The 18957-nt window shown below is 49.3% G+C and overlaps 1 protein-coding gene across 5 annotated transcripts in view; it reads left to right on the top strand.

Annotated features, from left to right (window-relative positions):
* The window catches only part of TRPM2 (transient receptor potential cation channel subfamily M member 2), an 87525-nt gene that overhangs the window by 27843 nt on the left and 40725 nt on the right, over positions 1 to 18957 (top strand). For 4 of the 5 annotated variants that reach the window (XR_013414786.1, XM_028845266.2, XM_077995470.1 and 1 more), the window contains 7 exons: positions 3246 to 3348; positions 9992 to 10113; positions 10352 to 10705; positions 14388 to 14525; positions 15423 to 15552; positions 16949 to 17094; positions 17906 to 18018. Coding sequence is in view for 4 of the 5 variants with exons in the window: in XM_028845266.2 (XP_028701099.2) it covers positions 3246 to 3348; positions 9992 to 10113; positions 10352 to 10705; positions 14388 to 14525; positions 15423 to 15552; positions 16949 to 17094; positions 17906 to 18018 (1106 nt within the window). In the remaining variant the exon portion in view is untranslated. The remainder of the gene's footprint in view (positions 1 to 3245; positions 3349 to 9991; positions 10114 to 10351; positions 10706 to 14387; positions 14526 to 15422; positions 15553 to 16948; positions 17095 to 17905; positions 18019 to 18957) is intronic. The other variant, XM_028845267.2, reaches the window with a different exon arrangement.

The following is an 18957-nucleotide window of genomic DNA, read 5'->3' as shown; positions in this document are numbered from 1 at the left end:
CCCGTGACAGCACGTGAAAGGAGGGTGTGAACCTCACCGGCAGCACAGCAGGGCGGGTTGGGAACACTGCCAGGCTCATGGTGCTGTGAAAAGAGTCTGCTGGATTGGAGGGGTGGGAGGCAGGCGCTGGGGAGGCCTCAGCCGATTTGGGCAGCAGGGCAGCTGCTGAGTAATGGCTGTGGGTCGCAGGGTCAGTCCAGCTCATAGCCTCATGGGTGAGTTAATGGAGGCACGTAGAGTGGCCTCAGGAGGGGCCATTGCCCCCAGTCCAGGGGTAGATTTTGGGTGGCCCCTGCCATGACCCCAGCCTCCAGAGGGGGTTAGTTGTGAAGGGCCGTGGTTGGTCAGCCCTGACCACCTCACAAAGCCCTTGACCAGGGGGGCGGGCTCCAGTGGAGAGTTCCTGCCCTCTCTGTACCTGCTGGTTCCAGGGTCACCTGACTCAGTTCCTGGAGGATTGTTGGCGGGGGCTGGGACCGGGGCCTTTTCATCCTGTTTCCCAGCAAGCCGGGGCCGGCAGAGCCCTCAGTCTGTGTCTTTCCTGCAGAGCCTGGACATCCCCAGGTTCTGAGTGGCTGACATGCACTTTCCACGGCTCCCGCTGTGTTTAATTTGGGCTCTGTGGGCAGTGGTGGCCCCTAGCTGCAGGCCACAGGGACACGTGTATTTGGCCAGATTGGGCCTGTGGAGAATGGATTAAAAACGTGCACCCTCAGGAACCACGGGTATCGGAAAGGCTGGGTGGAGGTCTTGGTCCCGTTGGTCCATCTAGAAGCAGTTTCCGTGACTGGTGATTTGTGGGTGGCACAACGACCTTGTTTTCTTCTGTGGTTTGTGATGGTCTCAGAGTGACCTCGTTCTGCACGGATGTCTTCTGAGAGCGTGTTTGCCCGGCAGGAGAATAACATGATGTAGCCGCAAGCGTCAGATCAGTCTGTGAAAGCATCACGGTCCGGCTGTGAGCGGCCGCTCAGCTCCCAACGTCAGGGCGGCTTTCCTTCCTTCCCGGTGCCACTGGGACTTGTCAGGCAGGCCCTGGAGCCCTTTCTCTGCCGGTTGATAAATTATTCAGGCAATTTTCAGAACTGAGTTTAATCAGCTGTTGTTGAAAGGTGCTTATTTTTGATGCACTCTCCATAGCCAAGCCAAGGCCCTGAAAGTGGTGCTTTCACACTGAGCCGTCAGGCCTCAGCAGGGGCTCGGCTTTTCACTGACGCTCCTGCTCAGTGGGGAGAGGCTGAGCCACACAGCTGGGGTCAGCGCGCTCCCTTAACACGCCTTCTGGGAGTGTCCGTCTACACACTGGAGGAGTTGCAGACCCATCCTGGAGTGAGTGCTGCCGCTGGTGGGTGGCCCCGTCAGAGGGGCCCTGGGGCCTCCCTGCAAGGTCTGACAGCTGTGGCCAGGAAGAAGTTGTCCACCCTTGCTCAGCCTCGCCTTTCTCATCTATCAAGTAGGGGTACTGAGTGTTCCACTCAGACGAGGAAACAGGCCCTGGTGTCCGTATGGGCTCGGACGCTGGGAGCTGCTTGACTGTGTGAGGACAGGGGTGGGCTGAAGGCTGGAGACTTTTATGGGCTCAGACGCTGGGAGCTGTTTTGCCTTGTGAGGACAGGGGCTGAAAGCCAGGAGACCTTTGGCTGCTGGATGAGGGTGGAGTTCGCCAGGGAGTCCAGGATGTGTTTTGGAGTTGTCACGAAAGCTGGACCCCCAGGGATGGGGCACCGTTGGGGTCTTAGGCATGGAGGTGGAGTGTGAGGAGCCCTCCAGGTGAGGGCAGAGTCTGTGTGGAAGCAATGAGGCCAGGCTGGGGACGAGGAGAGAAGCAGAAGAGGCCAGGCGTGGCTAGCCTTGGGAGCAGTGGGAGCCATGGGAAGATGCGTTTGTGGAGTTGCCTGCCCTGGACACAGGGGGAAGGTGCTTCAAGGAGGAATAACTGTAGCAGACATACCTGCTAGGGACACCATGATGGATGGATGGATGGATGAATGGATGGATGAATAGTGGGTGGGTGGTAGATAGATAGATGGATGATGGGTGGGTGTGTGGATGGATGGATGGATGGATGGATGGATGGATGGTAGGTGGGTGGGTGGGCATGTGGATGGATGGATGGATAGATGGGTAGCTAGATGATAGGTAGATAGATGGATGGATAGATAGGTAGACAGACAGACAGATGATAAAATGGATGGGCTGGGCACAGTGGCTGACACTTGTAATCCCAGCACTTTCGGAAGCTGAGGTGGGTGGATCACTTGAGGTCAGGAGTTCGAGACCAGCCTGGCCAACATGGTGAAACCATGTCTGTACTAAAAATACAAAAATTATCCAGGCCTGGTGGTGGGTGCCTGTAATCCCAGCTACTTGGGAGTCTGAGGCGGGAGAATTGCTTGAAGACAGGAGGTGGAGGTTGCAGAGAGCCAAGATCCTGCCACTGCACTCCAGCCTGAGTGGCAGAGCAAAAACTCTGTCTCAAAAAAAAAAAAAAAAGGATGAATTGATAAGTACATAGATAGATAGATAGATGATAGATAGATAGTGAGTGGGAGGTAGATAAGTGGATGGATGAATGGTTGGAAGGTGGGTGTGTATATAGATGGATGGATAGCTAGACGATAGATACATGTGGATGGATAGATGGATACATGGATAGGTGTATAGGTAGATACATACATACATACATACATAGATGAAACACACACGGATGGATAGATATATACATGGATGGATAGATAATATAGATAGATGGATAGATGCATAGATGGATAGATGGATAAGATTAGGTAGATAGATAGATGGATAGATGCATAGATGGATAGATAGATTGATCGATTGACAGATAAATCAATTGACAGATAGATAGATAGATAGATAGATAGATAGATAGATAGATAAATGGACAGACAGATAGGCAGGTAGGCAGGTGGTGAGGAGTGGCCTGGGCTTAGCAGGAGGGCCGGGAGAAGCAGCCTCGCATGAAGCTGCACTAGCATCAGGATGAAGATCCGTTGCTCTTGGATTGTGTTTTCCACCCAACGGACTCGCACAAACGTGTTGTATTTGGTCCCCATGAATCTTCATCCACACCGTCTAAGGCAAGAGGAGATGTGGTGGTGTCCTGACCACAAGGGCAGGCAGGACCCCGGGCTCTGGCTGTGTCTGGGGCCTCAATTCTGTGTGTCTTGGAGGAGGCAGGGGTTCAGGGGTCACTGTGTGTCTCACTTGGAAAATGCTTGTTGCAGATCCAAGATATTGTCCGGAGGCGGCAGCTGCTGACTGTCTTCCGGGAAGGCAAGGATGGTCAGCAGGATGTGGATGTGGCCATCCTGCAGGCCTTGCTGAAAGGTGAGGGTCAGGGAACATGGGGGGAATGGGGTGGAGGCCAGAACGTGGGCTCTGACGATGCTAAGTTCTAGTCTCGAAGTGCCATGATTCTGGGAACCAGAATATTCCTCCTTGGTCAGAAACCCTGACCAGAGGGCAGCTGGCGATGGGCAGGTGGGCGCCTGCCTGTCACCTGATGTTAGAGGTATGAGCTCCTTTATTTGTAACTGGAATCCGAGTGCAGCTGCTGTCATTTATACCTTTGTGATAGTCATAATTTCTCACAAAACTTCAGGGTGGAAAGGAAGAGCGTGGAAGTTGCCTCTCCCAATTTCCTGCTTGCTGGCTACTTTAGCTCCTCTACCTCTGATGCAGGAAAGAGTGTAGAGGCAGAGCAGGGCCTCAGGAATGGTGTGATGTACTCGAGCTGCAGTGGCTCTCTGTGTAACTTCTGTTGCTTAGCCTGGCCCATTCTCCAGGCCACAAACATCGCTGTCCTCTTCTTATGCCACAGGTGAGAAGGCTCATGCCTCCTTGTCTTACCTAGCTGGATTCAACATGGCCAGGACATCCCTGACACTGGGAAGCCTTGGTCTTATACGTGCTCCTCCTGCCCGATGCTGGGCTTCTCACCCTCCAGGGTCAGAGGCCCCAGGCTGATTCTGAAGGGCTCAGCAGAGTGGGCCCAGGCTGGGATCAGCAGGGAACTTTTGTGATAAAGGCCAGACTTTCATCTTGTTTCTGTGTTGATTTGAGACTCCCCTTATCAAGCACTTGATGTGCATAAAACCTCACGCCCACAGTGAGATGATAGACTACGTATTAGATCACAAATTAAGTCTTAATTTATCTCTCAATAGATTTAAGGTAGATATTATACAAAGTATCTTCTCTGACAACAAGATGAAGTTAGGAATCAATAATGGATGTAAAAGTGGAAAATTCATGAGTTGTGGAAACTAAACACTACCTTAAACAGCCAATGGATCAAAGAAGAAATCAAAAGGGAAATCAAGAAACCAATGAAAACAAAAGCACAACATATCAAAGCTTATGGGACGTAGCAAAAGCAGTGCTAAGGGAGAAATTTATAGCTATAAATGCTTACATTAAAAAATAAGATCTTAGGCCAGGCGCGGTGGCTCACGCCTGTAATCCCAGCACTTTGGGAGGCCGAGGAGGGCAGATCACGAGGTCAAGAGATCGAGACCATCCTGGTTAACATGGTGAAACCCCGTCTCTACTAAAATTACAAAAAATTAGCTGGGTGTGGTGGCGGGCGCCTGTAGTCCCAGCAACTCGGGAGGCTAAGGCAGGAGAATGGCGTGAACCTGGGAGGCGGAGCTTGCAGTGAGCCAAGATTACGCCACTGCAGTCTAACCTGGGCGACAGAGCAAGACTCCTTCTCAAAAACAAAAAAACGAAAAAAAAAAATAAGATCTTAAACCAACAACCTAACTTTACAACTTTAAGTAATTAGAAAAATAAGAACAAATGAAATCTTTTTCTCCAAGATAGAAATAAGGGAAGGATGCATACTTTCACCACTTCTATTCAACATTGCATTGGAAGTTCAAGCCAGAGCAATTAGACACACACACACACACAAAAAAACTTATACATTGGGAAGGAAAAAGTAAAATTATTTGTGTTCACAGATGATATGATTTTCGTATTTGTCCATTTTCACACTGCTATAAAGAACTGCCCAAGACTGTGTAATTTATAAAGGAAAGAGGTTAAATTGACTCACAGTTCAGCATGGCTGAGAAGGCCTCAGAAAACTTAAAATCATGGTGGAAGATGAAGGGGATGCAAGGCACTGTCTTCACAAGGTGACAGGAAAGAGAGGTGCCAAATGAAGAAAGAAGAGCCCCTTCTAAAATCATCAGATCTCATGAGAACTTAGTATCATGAGAACAGCATAGGGGAAAATGTCCCCGTGATCCAACTACCTCCACTTTGTCTCTTCCTTGACACATGGGGATCATAGGGATTATAATTCAAGATGAGATTTGGGTGGGGACACAGAGCTTAACCATATCAATTTTCTATGCAGAAAACTGTAAAGATTCCACAACAAACTCCTATCTAATAAATGAATTAAGCAAAGTAGCAGGACCCAAAATCAACACACAAAAATCTGCTGCATTTCTATACACTAAAAATGAATACTCAGAAAAGGAAATTATGAAAACAATTCTATTTAGAGTAGCATCAAAAAGAAAAAAAATACTGAGGAATTAATTAAACCAAGGGGATGAAAGACTTGTACAATGAAAACTGTAAAACATTGCTGAAAGAAATGAAAGACATAAACAAATGGAAAGACATCCCATGTTCATGAATTGGAAGCCTTAATATTGTTAAGATGTCAATACTACTTAAAGCAATCTACAGAACCAATGCAATTCCTATCAAAACCCCAGTGATTTTTTTTTTTTTTTGCAAAAATAGAAAAGCTCATCCTAGAATTCATGTGGAGTCTAAAGGGATCCCAAACAGCCAAAATAATTTTGAAAGGGAAGAACAAAGCTGGAAGACTCACACTTTCTGATTTCTAAACTCACTACAAAGCTATAGTAATCAAAACTGTCCGGCAATGGTGTAAAGAAAGATATAGAGGACTGGGTGTGGTGGCTCATGCCTGTAATCCCAGTACTTTGGGAGGCCAAAGTGGGCTGATTGCTTGGGCTTAGGAGTTTGGGACCAGCCTGGGCAACATGATGAAACCCTGTCTATAAAAAATACAAAAGCTGGGCATGGCAATTCATGCTTGTAATCCCAGCAATGTGGGAGGTTGAGGGGAGAGGATCACTTGAGTTCAGAAGGTTTGGGCTGCAGTGAGCTATGATTGCACCACTGCACTCCAGCCTGGGCAACAGAGTGAGACCTTGTCTCAAAAAAACCCCAAAAAGATGTGGAGAACAGTGGAACAGAATAGTTAGCCCAAAAATAAACCCTCACATATATGGTCAGATGATATTTGACACGAATGCAGAAATCATTCAGTGAGGAGAGGGATAGTCTTTTCAACAAATGATGCTGGATAAACTGGATATTCCCATGCCAAAGAATCAAGTTAGACCCTTACCTAACACCATATACAAAAATTAAGTCAAAGTAGGTCAAGGACTTCTAAATATAAGACCTAAACTCTTAGAAGAAAGCACAGGACAAAAACTTCATGACAAAGAATTTGGCAGTGTTTCTTGGCTATGACACCTAAGGCACAGGAAATAAAAGAAAATATAGATAAATTGGGCTTTATGAAAATTAAAAATTTTGTTCATCAAAAGATACTATCAACAGAGTAAAAACGCAACCCATGGAATGGGAGAAAATATTTGCAAATCATACATATGGTAAGGGATTGGTATCCAGAATATATAGAGAACTCCTATAACTCAACAATAAAAAAACCCCAACACAATTCAAAAATGGGCAAAGGACTTGAATAGACATTTCTTTAAAGAAGATGTACAAATGGCCAATAAGCACATGAAAAGATGCTCAGCATCACTAATCGTTAGAGAAATGCAGATCAAAACTAAGAGATATCATTTCAAACACATTAGGATAGCTACTATAAAAGAGAACAGAAAATCACAAATGTTGGCCAGTGTGTGGAGAAACTGGAACCCTTGTGCACTGCTGGTGGATATGTAACATGGTGCAGCTGTCATGGAAAACAGGATGACAGTTCCTTAAAATTTAAAAATACAATTCCTATATGATCCAGCTATTTCACTTCTAGATATATATGCCACTCCCCACCCCCAAATTTAAAGTAGGGTCTGGAAGAGATATTTATACACTCATGTTCATGGCTGTATTATCCGCAATAGCTAAAAAGTGGAAGAGGCCCAAGTGTCCATCGACAGAAGAATAGATAAGCAAAATATGGTCTATACCTAAATGGAATATTACTGAGCCTTAAAAAGGAAGGAAATTCTGACACATGATACAACATGGATGAACCTTGAAGACATTATGCTAAGTGAAATAAGCCAGTCACAAAAGGACAGATACTATATGATTCCACTTACATGAGGTCCCTGGAGTAGTCAAATTCATGGAGACAGAAAGTAGAATGGTGGGTGCCAAGGTCTGGGGGAAGGGAGTTGACCTTGGGGAGTTAGTGTTTAATGGGGATAGAGTTTTAGTTTCCAAGATAAAAAGATATATGGAGGACAGCGATGACGGCCGCACAACATTATTAATGTACTTACTACCAGTGAACTGTACACTTAAAAATATTTGGCTGGGTGAGCTGGCTCATGCCTATAATCCCAGCACTTTGGGAGGCTGAGGTGGGAGGATCACTTGAACCGAGGAGTTTGCGACCAGCCTAGGCAACATAGCGAACCCTGTCACTACAAAAAATTTTAAAAATTAGCCAGGTATGGTGGCGCACACCTGTACTCTTAGTTACTCAAGAGGCTGAGGTGGGAGGATTGCTTGAGCCCAGGATGTTGAGGCTGCAATAAGCCTCATGATTATAAATATGATCACAACACTGTGCTCCAGCCTGGGGGACGGAGTAAAACCCTGTCTCAAACAAAACAAAACAACCCCAAGAAGTTAAGATGGTAAATTTTATGCTACATGTATTTTACCACAATTTAAAAACATAATGAATTTTAAAATATCAACTTTATGAAGGTTCAGCTTAGAGGCAATAAGCTCCTCCAATTCTAAATGTATTGTATAACAAGCATAGACACCGTGACACACCACAGTCTCCATACAGGACATCTCCCTTACCCTGAATGTTCCCTCATGGCCCTTTGTAGTTAAGCCTCCCTCCTGCCTGGCTCTGAAAGTCATCTGTCTGCTTTCTGTCACTCTAGAATAGTTTTGCCCATTTTAGAACTTCACATGAATGAAATCATACATGATACATTCTTTCGTGTCTTGCTTCTTTTGCTCAGTGCATTGTTTTTGAGATTCATCCATGTTGTTGCATGTGTCAGAACTTCGTTCTTTTTTGTTTGTGAAGGAGTGTCCTATTGTGTGAATATACCACAGGTTGTTTTTCCAGTCATCTATTGGTGGGCATAGATTGCTTCCAGTTTGGGGCTGTTATGAATAAAGCTGCTATTTGTCTTCATTTCTCCTGGGTCAATATCTAGGAGTGGAATTACTGGCCTTTATGGTAAGTGTATGTTTCACTTTGTAAAAAACTGACAAACTTTTCTGAAAAGATTGAAAAGATTGCATTCCTTTTCCTGTTTGCTGGCAATGGATGAGCGTTACCCTACATCCTTGTCAACACTTGGTGTTGTCAGTCTTTTAAGCTGTAGCCATCCTAGTGGGCATGAAGAGACATTTCATTGTGGTTTGAACTTACATTTCCCTGAGGACTACTGATGTGGAGCATCATTTTAAGGACTTTTTGGCCATTTGCCTGTCTTCCTTCTGAAATGTCTTTCAGATCTCTTGTCCATTTTTATTTGATTATTTGTCTTCCAATTTTCGATTTGTAAGAATTATTTTTATATTCTGATACAAATCCTTTGTCAGATATTTTCTCATGGTGTGTAGTTTGCTTTCATATTTTCTTCAAGATGTCTTTGAAGAGCAGGAGCCTTAAATTTTTTTATTGTTATTTTTATTTATTTATTTGTTTATTTTTTTGAGACGGAGTCTCGCTCTGTCGCCCAGGCTAGAGTGCAGTGGTGCAATCTCGGCTCATTGCAAGCTCCACCTCCCAGGTTCACACCATTCTCCTGCTTCAGCCTCCCAAGTAGCTGGGACTACAGGCGCCCACAACCACACCCACCTAATTTTTTGTTTTTTTAGTAAAGACGGGGTTTCGCCATGTTAGCCAGGATAGTCTCGATCTCCTGACCTCGTGATCCGCCCACCTTGGCCTCCCAAAATGTTGGGATTACAGGCATGAGCCACTGCACCCAGCCAATTTAATTAGTTTTTCTTTATGGTTCATGTTCTTTGTGTCATAGCTAAGAGATCTCTGCCCATCCCAAGGTTGCAGATATTTTCTTCTGTTTTCTGATAGCAGCTTTGTAGACATAGCCTTTATGTTTGGGCCTATGAACCGCTTCAGGTTGATTCTTGTGTATGGTGTGAGGTAAGGGTCAAAGTTCTTTTTTCTTTTTCCCCAAATAACAACCCATGTTTTGAAAAGTTAAACCAGAAAGAGAGCACAGAAAGTACTTGAGCAAAATAACTTGTCCTGAGAACCAGTGAGGTGGTTGTTGCCATTGAACATTTACAGGCAATTGAGGCAGGATTGGAAATGCGATGGCTTCTGAGTCCTGAGTTTTGGATGAGTTAGTGTAAGATGCCTGCCCTCCAGAGACCTATGTCTTCTTAAAACAGGGAGGCCCTTTTCTTGCTCACTGCCCACCTGTTGCTCAGGGGCCAGGGCATGGCCAGGAGGAGGGCAGGGGAAATAGGGGTGCATGGACATGATGACTAAAGCCCCAAGATTCACTGATTCTGACTCTGAAATGGAACATGATTTTGCAAGGCTGTGTGTATGGGAGGAGGTCACTGGGTGCTGCACCTGTCACTTTGAATTGTTGAGAGGCAAGAGCTCATGACACATCTCTGCCTCTGACATCATAAGTCAGTCGCCCTGGAGGGAAATGGCTTTGAGCCCCAGATCAAGGCCCAGTGTGCACCTGTTCATCTGCAGCCTCCCGGAGCCAAGACCACTTTGGCCACGAGAACTGGGACCACCAGCTGAAATTGGCAGTGGCATGGAATCGCGTGGACATTGCCCGCAGTGAAATCTTCACGGATGAGTGGCAGTGGAAGGTAAGTCTTCCTGAGTGCCCTGTGGAGGGGCCCACTGGGCCCACGTGCATTGCACCACTGAAACAAGGGCAGGCGAGGATTGCCTCGTCTGGATCCCAGCCCTTCCCTTTAGGGTGGGTGACCCGGGCAGCTTTCATCCTCCCCAGCAACAGCAGCCCCCATCTCCAGGGTCTTTGAGATCAGGATGACATGGGATGATGACCAAATGCATCCGTCACCACACAATGCTTGCTCTCAGCCTTCAGATCTGCACCCCATGATGACGGCTGCCCTCATTTCCAACAAGCCTGAGTTCGTGAAGCTCTTCCTGGAGAACGGGGTGCAGCTGAAGGAGTTCGTCACCTGGGATACCTTGCTTTATCTGTATGAGAACCTGGAGCCCTCCTGCCTGTTCCACAGCAAGCTGCAGAAGGTGCTGGCGGAGGAACCCGAGCGCCTGGCTTGTGCACCCGCTGCGCCCCGCCAGCAGATGCACCATGTGGCCCAGGTGCTGCGGGAGCTGCTGGGGGACTTCACACAGCCGCTCTACCCCCGGCCCTGGCACAGCGACCGGCCTCGGCTCCTGCTGCCCGTGTCCCACATCAAGCTCAATGTGCGTGCTGGTAACGGGGCCCAACCTGGCCTTGCCCGCGCGGGATACTGCCATGTTCTTAGAGCTCTCTGTTTTTAAAATTAGCTTTTATTTTTATTAGAAAAGACACATGCTCTATCTTAGGCTGCTTGGGCTGCTGTAACAAAATTCCACAGATGGGGCAGAAACTACCAGTTTATTTTCTGGAAGTTCTGGGGGCCCGAAGTCCCAGATTAAGGCACCAGCAGGGCTGGCTTCTGGCCAGGGCCTCTTCCTGCTTGCACGTGGCTGCCCTCTTGCTGTGTCTTCACATGACAGAGAGAGAAGTCTCTGGTGCCACTTCCTTTTTCTTTTATTTATTTTTTATTTTATTGAAACAGGGTCTCACTCTGTCGTCCAGGCTGGAGGGCAGTGGCGTGATCATAGCTCACTGCAGCCTCAACCTCCCAGGCTCAAGCAATCCTCCCACCTCAGCCTCCCAAGTAGCTGGGACTACAGGTGTGCACCACCACACCTGGCTAATTTTTAAAATTTTTTTAGAGACGGTTTTGCCATTTTGGACAGGATGGTCTCAAACTCCTGGTCTCAAGTGATCCACTCTCCTTAGCCTCCAAAAGGCTGGAATTTACACCCTTGAGCCACCATGATTTGCCTATCTTTATGTTTGAGACAGGGTCTGGCTCTGTCACCCAGGCTGTAGTGCAGTGGTGCAATCATGGCTCACTGTAGCTTCCACCTCCTGGGCTCAAGCAATCTTCCTGCCTCAGTTGCTTGAGTAGCTGGGACTATAGGCACGTGCCACCATGCCCAGGTTTTTTAAAATTTGTTTTTGTTTTTTTATGTTTTGTAGAGATGGGGTCTCATTATATGGCCCAGGCTGGTCTCAAACTCCGGGGCTCAAGTGATCCTCTGTCTTGACTTCCCAAAGTGCTGGGATTGCAGGTGTGAGCCTCTGCACCTAGCCTCACTCCTCTTTTTATAAAGAGAACACACCTATCCACTTAGGAACCCACAATGTGGCCTCATTTAACCTTAATTACCTTCTTAAAGACCCTATCTCCAAGTGCTGTAGTCACATTGGGGGTTAGGGCTTCAACATATGAATTTTAGGGGGACACAGTTCAGTCCATACCATACCGTTTCTAAAAGTTCCAAACAGTACAAAAGGTTCTGCAGGGAGCATGATCCGCCTGCCCTGATCCCACTCCTGCCCAGTAGATGTGCTTGTTTTTTCCTACAGTCAGGTCAGTAACATTCCAGAGTATTTTTGTGAGATGCCCAGTGTGCACTGCAGCTGTAGGAGAGTGGATGCTGTAGTCTCCATCCTGATTCAATGGGAGCCCTGCTGTAGTCTCACCTTCATTTAATGGGAACCCTGCTCTAGTCTCCAACTTTATTTAATGGGAACCCTGCTGTAATCTCCACCTTGATTCAATGGGAACCCTGCCCTAATCTCCACCCTGATTCAATGGGAACCCTGCTCTAATATCCATCCTTATTCAATGGGAACCCTGCTCTAATATCCACCCTGATTCAATGAGAACCCTGCCCTAGTCTGTGTACCCTTATTCAGTGGGAACCTGGCAGTGACTCAATGTCAGGAATGATGCTGGATTTTGTATTTGTTTTTCTCTTGGGAGTATTTTTTTTTTTTTTTTTTTTTTTTTGAGACAGAGTCTCGCTCTGTCGCCCAGGCTGGAGTGCAGTGGCCGGATCTCAGCTCACTGCAAGCTCCGCCTCCCGGGTTTACACCATTCTCCTGCCTCAGCCTCCCGAGTAGCTGGGACTACAGGCGCCCGCCACCTCGCCCGGCTAGTTTTTTGTATTTTTTTTTTTTAGTAGAGACGGGGTTTCACCATGTTAGCCAGGATGGTCTCGATCTCCTGACCTCGTGATCCGCCCGTCTCGGCCTCCCAAAGTGCTGGGATTACAGGCTTGAGCCACCGCGCCCGGCCTCTTGGGAGTATTTATCTCTGATTCATTAAGGTTTTACGAAACAAAGCATCAGATGCCTTTGAGAAGATTGAGCTGCTTTTCTTCTTTGACCTATGAATTTGGCGAATTATTTTAACAGATTTTCTGACAGTGAAACATGTTTTTATTCCTGTTTTGAATTTCAGCTTGGCCTCAGTGCAAGTTTAATATACTGGATTCTCTTGACAACATTTTCAGGGTGTTTGCATCAGAATGCTTAAGCCTTTGATTGCAGTTTTATTTGGGGAGCTATATTTGTCAGGTTTTGATAGCAATTTTATGTTAGTTTTGTAAAAACCATTTGGGAAGCTTTCTTTCCTTCTCCGCTGCAGGACAGTTTATGCATCTGGAGTTAATCGCTTCTTATAACCTTGGTCGACTCCCCTGTGAGTCCATTTGGGCCCAGTGCCTTTTTTTTTTTTAAATTGGTAATAGTTCTAGTAACTTTCTTGTTTATTTTCTGATTATTTTTATGTTTAGGTTCTCCATCTCCTCTAAGCTCACATTTGGTTTTGTTTTTTTCCTGCTAGAAAATAGTCTATTTCCTCCAGGTTTTCCAATCGATCCATTGTTCCAGGTGAGCTCTGTCTTCACTCTTGAGAAAGACATGGGTATGACTTGGTTTTTTTGTTTTTTGTTTTTGAGACGAAGTTTCGCTCTTATTGCCCAGGCTGGAGTGCAATGGCATAATCTCGGCTCACTGCAACCTCTGCCTCCTGGGTTCCATTGAGTCTGTTGCCTAAGCCTCCTGAGTAGCTGGGATCACAGGCTCCCACCACCATGCCCGGCTAATTTTTTGTATTTTTAGTAGAGATGGGGTTTCACCATGTTGGCCAGGCTGGTCTCGAACTCTTGGCCTTAAGATCCACCCATCTTGGCTTCCCAAAGTGCTGGGATTACAGGCGTGAGCTACTGCATCAGGCCGGGTATGGCTTGGTTTTATACATTAACAATCTGCACTTCTTAAGTCCAGAGAGTTTATTTAGGACGCTCAGTTGGAATATGCTTAGGAAGGTCCAAAACAGAAGCTCAGGCTTATCCGTACCTGTGGTTCAGGAAGAAAAACACATTTCTTTATAATGAAAAACCTTCAGGAAATCTCTAGGATCCCTTGAGGTGTGTTTTTTACAGTATGTGATTTTGGAGATGTTTTCTCTACTTCTGGGAAGTATTTCCCAGCTACGTGAGGACGTGCTTCCTGGTCCGGGGAAAAGCCCAGCCGTGTAGGGGAGGTGGGTCTGGGCAAGGTGCCCCGTCCTTGCTCGTGTGTGAGCCTTGTCGCCCACCTGGCAGATCTTTCCTAGTGGTCGCTCTGCCAGAGACACTGAAGGAGATTCCCTCAGGGAGAAGACAGTCACTGACCTGCTAACACCCTCCACTGTGCTAGAAGTTTACTTCGTTGAAAGTGGCTTTGATGCCATCAGATAAGACTAGGGAACCTTGAAGTGCCTGGCATGAAACAAGAGTCTACAAACGTTGGTAAAGGAGTTAGATGGGTATTTCACTTTCTAGATGTTTCTAGATGTCTCTAGAACAGTGCTTTAAAAAACTTCAGTGTGCATAAGAATGATCTAGGCTGTTGCTGAAAATTCAGGCTGTAGTTCTCCAGGGACAGTGAGATCCTGAGAAGGTCAGGGCTGGGATTAGGGCTTTCACCTCTAACAGGTTCCTCCAGTGACTCTAAGCCAGTGGGGACCAGCTGGGGCTCTGACTGTCCACTGCTTACCAGGTACAGGGAGTGAGCCTCCGGTCCCTCTACAAGCGTTCCTCAGGCCATGTGACCTTCACCATGGACCCCGTCCGTGACCTTCTCATTTGGGCCATCGTCCAGAACCGTCGGGAGCTGGCAGGAATCATCTGGGCTCAGGTAATAAGACCGGCTTCTGAGCAGACACAGCTATAGGCCAGTGGCCAACTGGGGAGCGTGGCTGGAGAGCTTGAGGCCAAGTGCCAGCGGGGCCTGTGGAGGGGTGTGGGCATCTCCAACATCAGGAAGGACTTGGGGCACCCGGAGTTGGAGAACAAAGAACTTAGCTCTAGGCAGGAAAGAAATTTTTTTTTTTTTTTTTAAAAGACGGAGTCTCGCTCTGTTGCTCAGGATGGAGTGCAATGGCATGGCCTTGGCTCACTGCAACCTCTGCCTACTAGGTTCAAGCGATTTTCCTGCCTCAGCCTCCTGAGTAAATGGAACAACATGCATGTGCCACCACGCCTAGCTAATTTTTTATGTTTTTAGTAGAGATGGGGTTTCACCATATTGGTCAGGCTGTCTCAAACTCCTGACTTCATGATCCACCTGCCTCGGCCTCCCAAGGTGCTGGGATTACAGGCATGAGCCACTGTGCCTGGCCTAGGAAAGGAATTTTTAAATTAAAAGTTCTGCTAAAAAAACTCATTCTGTGGTTATGTCCAGGGCTGAGTCTTGCTGGACACACACAGGCCGGGTGGTGCCACCCTCTGCAGCTCACACTGGTTCTGGTGGGGGCCGGTGCATGCGCTGGGCATGTGCTGTCCATTAGGCTTTGCAGGGCAAGCAGTCCCCTCCCACAGGCTACGCGGGAGCCTGGACCATCAGAGGTTGTGTACTGATTGGAGTGGGGCTTAAATTGTCTGTGTAGATGTGGTCACAGACAGTGATTGCCCAGCGGCCCGCACCGTCCCCGGGCCTTGTTTTCATCACCCAGGGCAGTGTGTTGGGTTCCCCAGGCTGGGTCGAGCCTGGCTAGGCCCTTTAGAGTCTCACGGTGGCTCCTCCGGTCCCCAGAGCCAGGACTGCATCGCAGCGGCCTTGGCCTGCAGCAAGATCCTGAAGGAGCTGTCCAAGGAGGAGGAGGACACGGATAGCTCGGAGGAGATGCTGGCACTGGCAGAGGAGTGTGAGCACAGAGCCATTGGTGAGCTCTGCCAGGCATGGGCTGCAGGCCATGGCTCAGTCATGCATGCTTTCACTGGGGTCCCCATCCCTGGGTCTCAGCCATGCTCGCCCTCACCCTCGTCCCTGGGTCTCAGCCCCATGTGCTCTCACCCTGGGGTCCTCGTCCCTGGGTCTCAGCCCTACGTGCTCACCCTGGGGTCCTCCCTCATCCCTGAGTCTTGGCCCCATAACCACCCACTGGGTTTCTCTTGCCTGCTGCCCAGATAGAGCCCATTTGTTAAGACAGTGAGATTGCAATACAGAAAGAGTTCAATTCCCACAGAGCCGGCTGAATGGGATGCTGGAGTTTCATCACCCAAATCAGTCTCCCTGAAAATTTGGAGACTTTTTTTTTTTTTTTTTTGAGACAGAGTCTGGCTCTGTTGCCCAGGCTGGAGTGCAATGGCACAGTCTCAGCTCACCACACCCTCTGCCTCCCGGGTTCAAGCAATTCTCCTGTCTCAGCCTCCTGAGTAGCTGGGATTACAGGCACATGCCACCACGCCTGGCTAATTTTGTCTTTTTAGTGGAGATGGGGTTTCATCATATTGGTCAGGCTGGTCTCGAACTCCTAACCTCAGGTGATCCACCCACCTCAGCCTCCCAAAGTGCTGGGACTACAGGCGTGAGCCACTGCACCTGGTGAGACTGGGGGTTTTTAAGGATAATTTGGTGGATAGGGGACCAGGCAGTGGGGAGCACTGATGGGTTGGGCCAGAGGTGAAATCACAGCGGATTCTTCTCGCTGTCTGCTGTTCCTGGATGTGGTCACAGAACTGGTTGGGCCAGATTTGCAGTCGGGGTGGCAACAGTGGTGCATCAGAACGCAGGCTCTGAAAATATCCTGGGTTTTCCGACAGTGATGTTACTCCTAGGAAGAGTTGGTGCGGTTTGGAATCTTGTGGCCTCTGGCTGTATGACTCCTAAACTGTAATTTCTAATTTGTGGCTACTTTGTTAGTCTTACAAAGGCAGATTGGTCCCCGGCAAGAAGGGGGTTGGTTTTGGGAAAGGGTTACTATCATCTTTGTTTGGAAGTTAAACTATAAACGAAGTTCCTCTCAAAGTTAGTGTGGCCTGTGCCCAGGAATGGACCTTGGAGGTTAGAAGCAAGATGGAGTTGGTTAGGTCAGTTCTCTGTCCCCGTCATAATTTTCTCCTTGTTGTAATTTTTGTAGAGGTGGTTCCAGCCCTATGTGCCCTCTCCCTGGGGTCCTCTTCCCCGGGCCCGGGTGTTTTGAGACATCAGCCTCACATTTGCCCTGTACACTTCCCTGTTTCCTGGTGGTGCTTTCCAGAGTGGTTACCCTCTGACTCGTCCCCAGGGCTCAGTGATTGTGACCTGCTTCTCTGACGGGGTCTTATGTCTCCGCCCAGGGGTCTTCACTGAATGTTACCGGAAGGATGAAGAGAGAGCCCAGAAACTGCTCATCCGCGTGTCCGAGGCCTGGGGGAAGACTACCTGCCTGCAGCTTGCCCTGGAGGCCAAGGACATGAAGTTTGTGTCTCATGGAGGCATCCAGGTGACCTCCCAAGGGCGCCTTCCAGAAACAGATGCCTGTGGTGCCTTCAGGGCGGACACAGCCTCCTGTTCACGCAGTCGGCACGCACACTCACACGGGCTTCAGGGCCCTCAGAGGCTCGGGGACAGCGCCTGACCCCTTGGCCACCTGCTCCAGGCTCTGGCCTCCCATTTTGCAGACAGGGAAACTAACGTGAAGCAAAAGCAGGAGCTGGTGGCTGCGGAGGTCACAGTTCACCTCCCCACGGACATTCCTATCTGGGAGCAGCAGGCTTCTTTAGAAGCCCAGGTGGCTCTGGGAACAGTGTCTGCCCTCTCTTCCTGAAGGGATAAGTGGGACACGGCGTGTCCTCCCTGGAGACGCAGGGGCTCCCGGGCATGGCTGCCCTCAGCATCGCCCTGGCACCCCTGGTGGGGCCTGGCCCACAGCAAGTGCCCCTTGCATGCTGGGCTTCCTTGGAGCTCCGAGCTATTGCCAAGTCCATGAGCTCCCATCGTGTCCTGGGCTGTGTCGGGCCTGCAGAGGGGTCCTGTCCCCCACTGCAGAGCTCAGAGGGGCCAGCGCTCGACAGCCTGCAACTGCGGGGCCTTAGAAGCCAGCAGAGATGGGGTCCCATAGCTCAAGGTCATGTGAAGGGTGGGATTGGGCACCCAAATGCCCCCGGGCAAGCTCTGTGTTTTCACCACTTTCTGCTGTGAGACTACAGGCAGCTCTGTCCACTAGGCACCCCGAGTCCTCAGCAGACAGCTGATGGGCACCATCTGGGGCACAGGGCTGGGCACCACCATCCTGAGACTGCCCCCATCCGCAGGCCTTCCTGACCAAGGTGTGGTGGGGCCAGCTCTGTGTGGACAACGGGCTGTGGCGTGTGACCCTGTGCATGCTGGCCTTCCCGCTGCTCCTCACCGGCCTCATCTCCTTCAGGTGCTGCAGGGCTGCGGGGCTGCGGGACTGCGGGGCTGTGGGAGGGGCTCCTGGGGGCTCAGGACCTTCCCCAGATCCCCTCGCTGGGAGCAAGTCATGTGTCCTCAGAATTGTGCCTGATCCTGGGGCCATAGAGATGGGGGTGGGAAGCAGAGCAGGGCCCCACGTGCTGGAAGCACCTGCCCTGCCCCAGCCCCAGCCCCAGCGCTGATCGCATGATGCTGGGGAGCCCATCCCTTGGCCACAGCAGCCTGGGGTCAGGGAGGCCAGGAAAGATGGTCTCCTGCTCCTGCCAGCACTGCAGACCTGAGCCAGTCTGGGGCTCAGGCAGTAAGTGCAGGTCTAGGGTAGGGGCAGTGAGCCGCGGCTGAGTGCCTCCCTGTCCTCCCAGCTGCAGAGCCTGTATTGATGTAATCGCTTTCCCTTCAGGAGGAGGAGGACATGGCTGGCCATGGTTGAAGACCTGGCCTGGCCTGGTGTCCCCACCTGCATCTCCTCAGAGGCTTGCTGGGACGTTGTGGGGTCTGCTGTGGTTTACTGAGGGCTGGATGGAGGCTCAGGGTCTCCTGGAAGTCAGGGCAGATTCAAGACTCCAGCGAGGTGGCTGAGCCCCTTCTGCAACTCACAGGCCATACTGCCCACCTCCTTCCCTTTCTCCTGATGGCCACGATGGGTACCTGAATGCTCAGGAATCCTGGTGGGAAACTGAGGCAGGGAGGAGCGGCTCAGGTGTCCTAAAGCAGTGCTGGCTTCTCCTATGCTGTCCTGAGGGTGGCAGAGCCGTTTCACTGATGGCTGCCTCTGCTCCCGTTCCAGCGGCCCCGGGATCAGGGTATGCCACAGGGGGAGTGTGGTCGGCCCTGCCCCCAGTGAGGATGGTGAGGAAAGCCTGTCCCCATTTACAGGAGGGTGACTAAGGCCTGAGCATCCACTGAGCAC

Source organism: Macaca mulatta, chromosome 3 (assembly GCF_049350105.2).
Source record: "Macaca mulatta isolate MMU2019108-1 chromosome 3, T2T-MMU8v2.0, whole genome shotgun sequence".
Lineage (NCBI taxonomy): Eukaryota > Metazoa > Chordata > Mammalia > Primates > Cercopithecidae > Macaca > Macaca mulatta.
This window is presented reverse-complemented; position numbering and strand designations above follow the sequence as displayed.